At 49.1% G+C, this 13,166-nt stretch overlaps 1 protein-coding gene across 5 annotated transcripts; it reads right to left on the bottom strand.

The window, feature by feature from the left end:
• Nucleotides 1–842: 842 nt before the first annotated feature.
• Nucleotides 843–12,046, bottom strand: Lhfpl7 (LHFPL tetraspan subfamily member 7). 5 transcript variants are annotated; one of them, XM_076922424.1, is made up of 4 exons: nucleotides 11,963–12,046; nucleotides 5,157–5,373; nucleotides 3,695–3,833; nucleotides 843–1,710 (listed from the first exon to the last, which is right to left on the bottom strand). In XM_076922424.1, the coding sequence occupies exons 2-4, from the start codon at nucleotides 5,175–5,177 to the stop codon at nucleotides 1,463–1,465; spliced, it is 408 nt and encodes a 135-aa protein (XP_076778539.1). In that variant the 5' UTR covers nucleotides 5,178–5,373; nucleotides 11,963–12,046; the 3' UTR covers nucleotides 843–1,462. The 5 variants fall into 5 exon arrangements, with proteins under 5 accessions (XP_076778539.1, XP_076778538.1, XP_076778540.1 ...); XM_076922423.1 differs by lacking the exon at nucleotides 11,963–12,046 and adding an exon at nucleotides 8,732–9,395 and having other exon boundaries at nucleotides 5,157–5,279; XM_076922425.1 differs by lacking the exon at nucleotides 11,963–12,046 and adding an exon at nucleotides 8,932–9,395 and having other exon boundaries at nucleotides 5,157–5,279.
• Between the last annotated feature and the right edge of the window lie 1,120 nt (nucleotides 12,047–13,166).

Here is a 13,166-nt window from a genome sequence, read left to right as displayed (position 1 = left end):
GAAAATGCCTTTGCTTCTCACACTGATGCCACCTCTGGGGTCGCTGGGATTGTTCCAAGAGAAAATTAAGAACCTTGGGGCCCTCTGTGAAGTGAAGGCATATCTCACTATTAGAGAGTGGCCTAAGGTGAAGTGGGCTCCTCCTTTTGTAGCAGAGACTGTCTTCATAGAAGCTTCCCCAGTTCACTGACTACATTAATGTCTCCTCTGATAACACCCAGAATACCTTTGACTAGGGTCTGGGCACAGAGGCTGAAAGACCCATGTCTTAGTTTCTTTTCCTGTTGCTGTGATAAAATACCAAATTAAGACAAGCCAAATTAAGAGGAAAGGACTCTATTCTAGTTCACAGTTCCAGGGCATCATGGTGGGGGAGACAAGGTGGCAGATGCTTGAAGCAGTTGGCCATGTCATATCCCCAGTAAAGTAAAAAAGAGCAAAGAATGTTGGTGCAAAGGGAGGCTAAATCTGGCCAAGTTTAGAGCAGTGGGCTGCTAGGGGGTCTGTCCTGGCTCACAGTTTGAGGGTATAGTGTCCATCTTGGTGGGAAGGCATGGCGGCAGGAGTGTGAGGTAGTTGGTCACGTCGTATCTACAGTGACGAAGCAGAGGGTCATAAGGCTGGTGCCTCTCAAGTCATGCAGACCTGGACCCCAGTCCATGGACGCTGCTGCCCGTTCAAGTGAGTCTCCCCGGCTCCATCAACTCAATAATGAAAGTCTCTTACTGGCACGCCTGGAAGCTGCTTTCTGAGGTGATTCCTGTCCCTGTCATGGTGACAATCAACATCAAATAGCACAGACAACAAGAAGCATAGACAGACAGACAGACATCACAGCCAAATGGAAGGCCTCATTCATCCATTGGTGCTTTACTTACATGTAGTGTGGGGAAGGGTCCTGAGCCCCACCCAGCAGGAACAGCATCCAGCACACAACAGATCATAGTTCATGGGAAATAAAGACACTCAAATTCCCCAGGAGAGGAGGGGTCACAAGAAGGGAAAGAAAACAAGTATCTCCCCCATGGAAAGATCACACAGGTGTGGTGGTGCATGCCTTTGATTCCAGCGCTTGGAAGGCAGAGGTAGGCAGAGCTCTGTGAGTCTGAGGCCAGTCCTGTCTATATAGAGAATTCTAGGACTTCAGAGATTCAGAGAAACGCTGTCTCAAAAAAAAAAATGTTTTGGATTGGACAGCTGTCTTTCCGGGGTTGTCCTGTGCACTTTCCACTCATTTACATATGGCAAATCAAAGTCCTTTACAACACCCCCACAAAGTAGGCATTATGCCAACCTCCACTGTACCAAAGAATAAATGAATCCAGAAAGGGAAAGCGATTTGCCTGAGGTCACACAGCATGGAAGCAGATGAGGGATTTGAACTTGAGTGTGTAACAATTTCATGCAACTGTAGAGATTGTTGTTGTTTGTCTTTTGCTTTCCCTGGGTGACACTCATCTCCTTATTCTGGCACAAGGATGACTCTCTGAGTGTCACTGGAGAAGGGGACGGCTGCCCTCTGGACCGTGGTTACTTGCCACCTGATGGCAAGCAGGCTGGTCAGGACTGCGTTGAGGATGGCAGTGGCATAGCCCCAGCTCAGCTGGCATGCTCCACTGTGGTACATGGAGGAGTCTTCACAGACTTCTTTGGCGAACGGGGAAGCCAGAGTGACTGGAAAAACCAGCAGACCTACAAGCGTGGAGGCCACTGGGGGCAGCAGAAAAGGAAAATCACTGTATAGATCAGGGCTTCTGGTCTGATTTGTGATCCCAGGACTCACCCAGGACCTTGCCGGCCCTACACATCTGTGTATTCAGCAATTGATCCAATTATCAACTCATTCATCATCCATGTATTTGTCCTCCCATCCACCCACCCATCCACTCACTGATCCATCCATCCATCATCCATCCATCTACGTATCCATCCATCTATCCACTCATCTACCCACTTACCAAGCACTCACCCACCCATTGACCTGCCTCTCTGTCTATGCAGAAACTCACAGACACGTGCACATGCACACACATACACACTCTCACACATACAGAGACACATATACACATGCACTCACATGCACACAGACATACAAACTTGCACTCATACATGCACTCACACACGCACACACACACATACATGCACACATATGCACATGCACTCATGTGCATGAGCACACACATGTACACACAGAGACATACACACATGCACACACAGACACATACTCATACATTCACACACAGACACATGCATGTGCACACACAGACACACACGCACATATACATACATGCACACATATGCACATGCACTCGTGCACAAGTATACACATGTACATACACATAGACACACAGACATGCACACACACACACACACACACACGCACACACATAAACCATGCCTAACCTGTGCTCCATCCTCAGCACAATGGCACAGTGAATTGTTTCTCAGAGTTTCCGTGACATTCCTTGTTAATGTTTAATTTTAAATAGACCCCACCCCAGGAAGGAGCCCTGGCAGAGAGAGAAAGATCTTGATTTTGCTCTGCTTGTCACCATGTGCATGGGAGTATACTTCTGGGGTATCGAGTTGTAGATTCCTGGGGAGTTTTGACACTACCTATCTAGGTGTATTCTTCCCATAGGTTCTAAAGATTAGAATTCTATTAAAAATAAATTAAAAGCAAAAGGAACTCCTAGGACTCTAAGCATGTTGTTAAGGATAGAAATAAAATGAGCAGATATCTTGGAGGTCCTCCTGCTGAGAGAGAGAGAGAGAGAGAGAGAGAGAGAGAGAGAGAGAGAGACCTTCAGTCAAGAGCCTGGCAGACCCTAGGTGACGTGAGAAAGGAGGGTAATGACAGACAAGTCACCCGAGATTAGGAGAGATGGCTCCCTGTTGAGAAGTAAGGGGCTATGTCACAGTGCCAAGTCCTGAGCAGATCCCTGCAGAGACAGGAGGGGAGGATGGTGAGGTGAGTGTGGGATTACAGCATCAGAGAGAAGTGGGCAGCTGGAGAGGTGAGGCCGGGACAGGGAGAGCTGAGGCAGGAGAGAGAGACTTGGGTTTCCCTCTGCCTGCCATGGGAAGCCCTTGGAAGGTGGATAAGCCAGCCAGCTGGCTGGATCTGATTTCACCTCAGTTGGACCTGTCTGCCCAGTGAGGGAGGGAAAGGGGAGAACTGGGGCCTGTGGGACCTTGTTCTAACTCAGGTGAGAGGGGTGGAGGGTGGAGGGTCACCATAGGGCTCCCGGTGAACTAGAGAAGAGCTTCTCTCCTCCACTGAAGCAGCAATTGTGGGTCAGACTTCAGCATCTTCTCAGCTCTTGGTTGGGCTGTCACCCTTTGGTTGGGCATCCTTGGGCGGTGCACAGCCTACCCACCTGTGCAGTGGGAGTGCTACAGAATGGTACAGAATGGGTGGATTAAAGAGAAACATAGAAGTAGTCTCTCTCTCTCTCTCTCTCTCTCTCTCTCTCTCTCTCTCTCTCTCACACACACACACACACACACACACACACACACACACACACCAAGCACAATTTACTGTGTGCATGGTGCTGGTGGCATAGGGCCAGGTCAGGTCTATGTGGGTATCTTCAATATCTAGTGTCCCCTTGACCCCAAGTCCCGAATTGCTAAAGATGAGAATCCCGGGGGGTCACATCTAGGATCTCAGCATGGTGTAAGAATCTACCTGCTGCTGCCTGCACCACGAGTGTTGGACCAAAGCCCCTCCTGGGAAACAGTCTTCTGGGGGCCAGTGCCCAGGCCGAGAGGAGAAGAGCACTGATGGACAGCAAAAGCCAGCCTCCCAGGAGCGTCGCAGCTGAGACCTTGGGAGACAGGAAAGGGAAGTGGGATGCGGCAGCCATTCTGCCGGTTTCTGCTAAAATGTTTCCAACAGCTATGTGTGTCTGGCTACTTTGTAGGTTCTTCCTTCTTCCACCCTTCTCCACCCCTTCCCCACCCTTTCAACCCCCTAACACTAAATAGGAAAGACAAAAGGATACAGGGAAGGGGGAGGAGTTATTATTGAAAGGGACGGGGTTATTATTGAAAGGGGGCAGAGTTATTATTAGACTATGTCCTGCTGACTAGGGGCATCAAATCCCTTGGGGTCAAGTTTGCTCTTTGCCTTCAGGATATTAATTTATACTTCTTGTGTCTTCTTTGTATACAACTACTTAATAAACTATGACAGACAACAACCAAAACCAACACCCCACACCTCTTGGGGCCTTAGCATTTATATACCCTCTGAAAAGTCCCCAGAATTCCTAAATGTCAGGCAATCACAGAAAATATATGCAGCTGGCAAAATCATGCCCTTGTTAGAGCATGAGGCAAATCACGGTCAGCTGCTGTGGACAGTCTGAAGCAGCCTCACATCCCACATCTAGGATCAAAGTGAAAACATGTTCCCAAACATCTCTGTGCTTCACAAAGAACCCAAAATTCCAAAATTGTCACTGCAGCTATGTGTTGCTATTGCTGTTTTCCCTTAAATAAACAACGGCTCAGAGATTGTAAGCCCTTTGCCTCGAGACACACAGCTAGTTTAATAAGCAGAAGTAGAATCCAGGTCAACGAACCACTATATCCTGCCCTGATTAAGCACTTGCCAGGATCACCAGGAAAAGCCCCCCATTCACAATGTCACCTTTGTGGTCAGTTTTGAAGGTTATATAATCTTCCTCCTAAGGTGCTGGTCTAAGTACCAGGACTTCACCCTCCCCATGTTGATCATTATGATGCTCCAAGGACTTGAAGCATCAAGCATCAAGGTGCCTGGGGTGTAGTCAGGTAGGGGTTTATAGGTTGTACACTGCAGAACCACCACAAACTTGCTTATCGATGACAGCGATTTCCTAGTAGGTGGCAGTATGGTGCCTTGAAGAAGGTGCCTTTTCCTGGCTTGCACAAAGGTTTCCTGGAGACTAAGAGCTGCCTCTAGACTGAAGTCACACCCACCCAATGCTTGCAGAGCCCCAAGCTCAGAGGTGTAAAGAACCCTATGCAGAGTTTTTTGGTGTTCCTGAGGGTTGCTGGGTGCTAAGATCCTGTGTGCTCAGACACTGGGACACCCACTGGTCAGCAAAGGACCCTCAGAGCCCACTCCTTGGGAGCCAGCAGCTCTGGAAGAGCTTATATCTCACCTTCCAGGGCAAGCTGGGCATGTCCTTCAGGGACCCAAAGGTCACACAGCTCTGGTTCCAGCGGTCACCCTGTGGCCAGGAGCAGTAGGTAAAGACACCATAGGAGGAGGAAGGGCTCTGGAACTAAGCGGGGGAGACGAGGCTGAGGCCAGACATGCTGGTGAGGGAGAGTCCCAGAGCAGCTCTCACGCCAGCCTCCATTGGGAATGTCGCTGACCTAGGGATCAAGCCGAGGTGAGAGATGAAGAGGGTGTGATGAGGTGACCCAGCACCAGGAACACCAGGTCCATTCATTGCTCGCTCATTCACACCTGCCTGACTTCCTCGACCCATGACCCACGTCTCTCGGGGCCTGTGAGAGACAATCCAGATTGGGAAGGCCCATCCTGAAAGTGGGCAGCAGAAAGAGGGGATCCTGGCTGAATAAAAATGAGAGAGTGGGCTTAGCATCAACCTTCATCTCTCTCTGCTTCCTACTACAGATGTCGAAGGCTGCCACCCCTGCCGCCCCTCCCACTGTCCTGCCCCTCTCACCATGCCACCGTGAACACTCTACCCTCAAACTGTCAGCCAGAACAAACACATCCTTCTTCAAGTCCCTTCTTGTCAAGCAGTTGACAAAATGACGCTTACCTTGTCCAAAAGGACAGCCCTGTCCAGAAGAGTGGCATCCCTTAAACCTCATACTCCCAGGCTGGGCTTCTGGCACTGTCCCACCCATCAGCTAACCCCTCCCCATGGAGGCCGTGGGGCTTGTCTATTGTTTAGCTGTTCAGCGTGGTCTAGGATTTGGTGGTGTTTTGGCAGCTTCTTGGGAGTCTGTGGCTCCTTCTGCTCCTGACACACTGGACTGCCTTGTTTCCAGGTTGATTCTTACTGACATTCAAGAGCCCCATCCCCTCAAACCATCATGCGGAGATGAACATTCCATGCTAGGAACTATGGGGGAGCCACAGAGACACCCAAGTCTCCAGCAGGATTCTGGTGAGAATGTGGGGACATGGTGCTGGGGCCTGTCCAGTTCTCTCTTTGGAAAGGCCACAGATGGAGGAGGGTTAGGATTAGGGCTAGGGTTAGGATTGGGGTCCTGCTGATAGCAGAATGTCCCAGTGACAGCTCGGGGTGATTTATGGGGTCAGTACTACTGAGCGAACAAACTTAATTACCTGGGGCTGGCAAGAATGCCCAGTGAGAAACTCTGAACTCTTTTAACTCTTAAGTGTGCACACAGACAGAAGGTAATTAGTTCTTGCTGGCAGCAGGAAAGTTAGAAGTTAGAGCTCCTTTCTCTCTGGCTGGGGAGCCTCATCCATGGCTGGGCAGGCTCAAGGGGAGGCTTGGAGCTTTAACTCTTGGTGACCCAGGAAAAGGAAGTCATGCTTGCAGAAAGAAAAACTTTTCTTTTGAAAAGCTTACACATGCAAATATACACATACACACATACACACACATACACACATATTTTGGTCGGACAGAACCATCTGTCTCATCTACTCCACAAGTATTAATGCAAACTTACTTACACACAACTATTCTTACACACACACACACACACACACACACACACACACACACACACACGCACAATTTGGTGGATGGAGCAAAAGCCCCCAAGAGCAGGTTTCATTCACCGAGCAAGCACTGGCATAGAAAAGAAAAAAAAAATCACTCATTCTGGATGAAAAATAAGCTCCAACCTTTATTGCTCAGAGAAAGAAAAAGCTTCTACCTTTTTTGATGAATGAAAGAAACCTTGTAAGAAAAAAGCCACTCTCCTCGTGTTGTTCTTGGTACTTATACTTTCTCAGGAGAATAGATCACATGGTCTTCCAAGCATCTTTACATTCCCAAAGGTCATTATAATTTGAATAAGAAGTTTCAGCAGGAATGTTACAAGAGTTTCCATTAAGACTATCTACTTAAACATGCATTATCTGTCACTAGCTCCACAAGTTCATTAAAAGTTTAAGACAATAATTCTTACGTCATAAGTTAGCACTGTTTTGTCAAGAGGCAAATCATCTGCCTAGTGTCTCATTAGTTTTTGTATAACTAAATCCATTCAATATTTTATCTTTTGTCCTTACACCTACAGTAAATTGTCCAGTTCCAGTTTATGACCTTGAGTTATCAGAGGATGGTTTCACAGCTAACCTAGAAGTAATGTTTTTCCTGACTGCAACTTTGTTTCAAGCCTGCCTTTCATCCTAGTGCAATTACTGATTGCAACTTTGTTTCAAGCCTGTTTTCTATCCTAGTGGAATTAGGCTGTGACATGAAGGTTCACAGACTCTTAATTGCAGATTTTATACTCTAGAGGGCTCCAAAATCATCTGTATAAATTTAGAAATTCTATAGAATCCTTTAGGAGTTATAAAACCATCCATTTGTCAACATAGCATTACTACAAGAGAGTACATCTTCCTTGAGCTGCAGAAAATCTGCCCAATAGGGTGGACTAATGCCCAGGAATTATTAGACTAATTCAATAATGACAGAGAAGGCATATCAGCAATAAAAATCAATACTGAGTTGAGATTTCCGAAGGCCTTGCAACTTAGAATTTTACCCATCACAGACCATGCCCAAACAGAGGGCTATCTTCAGGAAAGTCATATACTAGCCTTAGCCTCTCCTAGATGGCTCCTGACACTATGGACTCATGACCCTTGAATCCTGCTAGATTTCGGCATTGTCTCAGGCCACTTTCTGTTGCTATAACACAATACCGCAGACTGAATCATTTATAAAGAACAAAGTTCATTTGGTTCATGGTGTTGAGAGACACCATCTCCTAACATCTACTCATCGTCTGACAAGATGTCTACTTGACCCCTTTCTTCTTCCTCTCCCTATTTGCCCAGTGTTTCATGGTGTGTATGTGTGTATATGTATGTGTGGGCATGCATGAACATGACAGCACATGCATACAGAGGCCAGAGGTCAATTTCAGGTGTGATTCCTCAGGAGCATCCATCTTGTCTCTTGAGGCAGAGTCTCTCATTGGGACCTGGTGCTTGTTTATTAGGCTGACTGACCATTGAGTCTGAGGGTCCACTCATTTCCCCACCGTGCTGGGATTACAAGCATGCGCTATGCTTGGCTTTTGTCTGTTTGGTTTTTGAGACAGGGTCTGACTGTCCTGGGTTTCATATGCAGACAAGGCTAGCCTCAACTCAGTGATGGTCCTGCCTCTGCCCTTGAGTGCTGGGATTAAAGGCCAGCACCCACACTTAGCACCTCCTGGGTGTTTTACATGGGTTGGGGGGGGGCGGGGAGGGGTAACTCTTATCCTTAGGCTTGTGATACGAGCACCTACTGACTGAGCATCTCCAGCCCCCTTCTCTTACAAAGCCACTAACCATCTTAGGGACCCACCCTCCTGACCACACCTACCCCACCTTGACCTTCCAAAGGTCTCACCTCCAGACACCATCAAAACAGGAATCTGAGGGTTAAGTTTCCAGCAGTGAGCTTTGAGGGGTATATCCCTATCGTGGCAGGCAATCAAGACCAGTTTTCTAAAGATTAAATTAAAAACCAAGAGAGGTAAGGGCCTTAAAGTAGAGCCTTACCTAAATAACAATGGATGCACCTCTGCCAGGCTGGAAGGAGTGTCCACTTGTCCTGGTGCTGGTGGAAGTGCAGAACCCACTTGAGCTGTCTTCAGGGGTCCCCAACAACAGCAAATGGCCTGGGGCCGCTGTGGCAGGACTCTGAAGTTCTGAAACCTCTGTTAGCCACTTAAACGTGGCAAGGAATCCCCAGTCCTCACCTGGAATCCTGGGCAAGATGGCCATGTTTCTCCATGTTTACAGGGAACACATAAATCCCAGCATTAGGTGTGGCACAGAGCAGCCAGGCTTGGGGATGCTCCCCTATCCAGGCAGGTGGAGGTGGGTGGAGAAAGATCAGCCTGGGCAGAAGGGCATGGTCAAGCAGAGGGAGCTTTCCACTCTGGGATTAGAAGTCTCTCTGAGGCTGCTAGCCAGCACGTGAGGAATCATCTCTTGGGTGACAAAGGACTTGTTTTTGCTCTTTCACCAGAGCCCACACCTCCCATTGGTCAGCTGATCTCAGGGGTGTAATTCTAGACCAGGAGCCTGGAGAATGGAGCCCCACAGCCCCACCCTCCACTGTCCCGGGTGCTCCGGTGTTTCTGAATCTTTGAAAAGACTAGTCACCTGAGAAAATCATCGCAATGGAACAGGTGCCCAGGAAGCTAAGTGAGGCTTTATAACCCCAAAGCACATCCGGCCAGGCTCCAGTTACCAGAGTCCACCTACAGGGAGCCTGAAGGAAACAGACTGGAGACTTTCTCCTCTGTCTAGAGCTGACTTGTCAACGTAATTAAAACAATTATTATACATGTTGAGGGGCAGGATGTGACAATGTTTGTGTTGGTTCCCTTCTTACATCACATCTCATGATCAAACTCAGGCCGACCGGCTCGGCGGTAAGCACCTTTACCTGCAGAGTCATCCTGCTGGCCCCTAGAGATGAAGAAACCTGGGATAGCAGCCCATGAGTGATGCTGTTCCATTCACAGGTGGTACAGTTGAGGCTTCCGCCTCTCAGCCTCAAGTTCTTGGAGATTCGAGGATTTAAGTCAGAGGCTGGGCATCCCGATGACCACCAGACATTACCACAGCTAGGGCATCAGCACTACCAACTCCAGCAGAAAACAAAGATAATCCAAGAGCCAAGGTCTGCCCCTCCCCACCCCCCGAGTCAGAGGGGCACAGAAGTGGCAACTGGAGACTCTCCATGTGAAGCTGTCTTATCCTTCTTTGGACTTGGATGCCCTTGTCTATAGTCTATAGGCTGAATGTTTAGACCTCACTCTTTTTAACAGTTAAGTCCTGAACTCACAGTGACCCCCAACTTCAACAGAACACAGTAGGGAGCATGTCATAATTTGTTTCTTCAAGGAGTTTAAGGTTATGTAAATGATACAGGGCCTTAAGACATATGGTCTCTATACCCATCCACCTATCCATCCATCCATCATCCATCCATCCATCCACCCACCCACCTATCCATCCATCCATCCATCCATCCACCCACCCACCTATCCATCCATCCATCCATCCATCCATCCATCCATCCATCCATCCATCATCCATCTATCATGAATTAACCCATTTACCTACCAACAACTCTTCCATGCATCCTTCCCACACATCCACCCTTCCATCATCCATTCATCCATCCATTAGCTGTCTGTCTGTCTAAGTTATAGTTTTACTGCTGTGAACACCATGACCAAGGCAACTCTTACAAGGACAACATTTAATTGGGGCTGCCTTACAGGTTCAGAGGTTCAGCCCATTATCATCAAGGCAGGAACATGGCAGCATCCATGCAGGCGTGGTGCAGGAGGAGCTGAGAGTTCTACATCTTCATCTGAAGGCTGCTAGGAGAAGACTGGCTTCCAGGCAGCTAGGATAAGCGTCTAAAAGTCCATGCCCACAGTGACACACCCACTCCAACAAGGCCACACCCACTCCAACAAGGCCACACCCACTCCAACAAGACCACACCCACTCCAACAAGGCCACATCTTCTAATAGTGCCACTCTCTGGGCCGAGCATATACAAACCATCATACTATCTAATTATCATCTATCTATCTATCTATCTATCTATCTATCTATCTATCTATCATTTATCTATCTCTAACCATCTATCTCTCTATCCTTCCCTCCCTCCCACTCATGCATGTACCTCTCCCTCTATCCATTCTATTTCCCCCCCCCCCATATATTTATTAAGCATCTAATACATGCTACGGTCTGTCCTAGGTGCTAGGAACTGAACACAAATGATGACAGCCACAACCTCTCTCCAGTGGCTCCCACCCCAGCCCGGGGAAGACAGATGTTGAGGAAATAAATCAATATAGGAAGCAGATGTGAGACAATGTCACGGGAAACAATGGGAGAGACATATAATCTGCATGGAAGAGTCTTACGAAACTTCATGGGAAAGCCAAGTCTGACCTAGAGGTGGAGATGGGGGAGCTGGGTAGAAGGTGTGGGAGGAACTCTACAGGCAGAGTGTGGGCAGGTGCAAAGGCCCTGAGGCCAGCACGTGCAGGGCACGTTTGCAGAAGCAGACAGCCCTTGTGGCTGTGTGGAATACAGAGGGACGGACGGGCTTCCAGGGGTGGTGGAGACCCAGCATGGACAAACAGTGGCCAAGCTGTGTGGGAACTATGGAGGTGAAAGTCAACCCAAGAGGAAATGGGTGTGTGGGGTGGGTGTGGGGGTGGGGATGGAAGTAGCGGGTATCCCCAGGGCTTTTAGCCTGGATTCTGGGCCTGGGTGATAATAATTGGATCAGAGAAAGCAGGGGATGAGCAGGAGGCTGTGGCAGCTGAACCATGTGTATGGCAGAGCTGTATGGGTTAAGGCGCTAAGGATGGGCCCCCAGGTTGCTCAGGCTAGACCTGAGGACAGGGTCCTTCAACACATGGTATCTGACTCATCCAGGCCTGCTGGTTCTGTCACCTGAGAGAAATGATACAATGGCTCCAAGCCTCTGTTTCCCCAATTCGCCTAACGTTTGGAAGGATGGGTTCCCTTGAAAATAGGATTTTAAACTGTGGCTTTAAACCACACAGAGACGAGAGCACACAACGGTGTCTGTCATTCCAGGGCTCCTGTTGCAGCCTGCTGAAGCCTGCTATGGCCCCTAAGCGGTGCCTAAAGCCAGCCGGGCTCCTTTCCCGCTCTTTCTCCTCACTTCAGATATCCCCTCTGTCAAGGAACCCCACACTTTGGGTCAGGCCTCTTCAAGGTTACCTCTCCAATGTGATCTCCCCTGTTCCAGCTCTGGCCTTGAATGTAAATCTGTGAGCTTTAAAAAAGGTCTCTTCCCCTTTAAAGGTCACACTCAGGTTGTTGAGCAGAGCAGGGTCACGTGAGGAGCCGGTTTGAGAAGGGTGTGTACTCGCCCGTGCCTTTTCCTTCCTGAAATCAATAGTTATTCACTCTGGGCTGACGGATGGACTGGATCAAGAGGGAAACTCCAACCTCAAATAGGATGGGGGAAGGTGATGGTTTCCTGGGTAGGAGAAGGCACATACAGGGGTACCCGAACCATTATTAAATACTGGTGCCCAAGCTGGGTATCCAAGCGTCCACTCCCTGAAGTCTCCCTGACTCCATAGGCAGCCAGTGCTACAGGAGGCGCCAGCAGAGGGCGCGCTCGCTCCACCTTGCTGCTGTGGGCTGATTCCCGCCGCTTCTAGCTGAGGCTTGGCCAGCCTCGCCAGGCATTTCCTGTCATTGTTCCCTTTCCTTCACTTTCTTTAAGTCTGTCTTCCCTTGCTCCTGTTGGACTGGAGTCACCTCCCCAAAGACGCCTGAGCACGCCCAAGTTGGCCTGGGGTTCTGTTTGCCTGACCGAGACTCTTGCTGTGCGACTGGAGCCTTTTACTGACTTCTCTGAGCTTCGGCTCCACCGTCTGAGGGTGGAGGCTGAAGAGACGTTACCTCTTAAAGGGCTGTGGCCCTCGAGGTAGAATCCTCTGGCTTGGTACTCGGCTAGCTTCACTGGTATCATCCCTAGTGGGGAACTCAGGGGTCCCCTTTGTGGGTTCTTTGTCTCCCCGTGAGCTTAGAAGAAAACTCTTTATAGGAGTTTGGGAGAAATCAGGTCAGGTGGGCTGGAGGGAGCAGCTGCCCATAGGAGGCGGGTGGAGAGAGTCAGGGTTGGTCAGTCACAGGTCAGGAAAGCAGGAACAGTAGCGGGGAAGCCTGGAGCAACCATTTACCTGGAGCAGGCTTCCAGGTAGGAACCCAGACAGCGGACGGGCTCATCAGGGAGGGTCTGAGCCGCAGCGTGCATGGGTGCGGTTGTATGAACGTGCATCTCATTAAAGGTAGAGCCATTCATCCCATCTTCACTTAATTTTATTCTGAGCACAGTCTCACTTAGCCCAGGCTTGCCTTGAATTCTCTTCGACGCCGAGGATAACCCACTACCTCCATCCTACCATACAGC

Source organism: Arvicanthis niloticus, chromosome 24, assembly GCF_011762505.2.
Source record: "Arvicanthis niloticus isolate mArvNil1 chromosome 24, mArvNil1.pat.X, whole genome shotgun sequence".
Taxonomy (NCBI): domain Eukaryota; kingdom Metazoa; phylum Chordata; class Mammalia; order Rodentia; family Muridae; genus Arvicanthis; species Arvicanthis niloticus.
Note: the sequence above shows the minus strand (reverse complement) of the source record. Positions and strands in the feature narration are given on the sequence as shown.

Coding starts and splice junctions, on each gene's coding strand:
- Lhfpl7 (XM_076922424.1), bottom strand. CDS start 5,177: ATGCCCAGCTTGCCCTGGAAG. Junction 3,834..5,156: donor TGCCCAGCTTGCCCTGGAAG/GTGAGATATAAG, acceptor CTGTCTCCCAAG/GTCTCAGCTGCGACGCTCCT. Junction 1,711..3,694: donor CGTGGTGCAGGCAGCAGCAG/GTAGATTCTTAC, acceptor TGCTGCCCCCAG/TGGCCTCCACGCTTGTAGGT.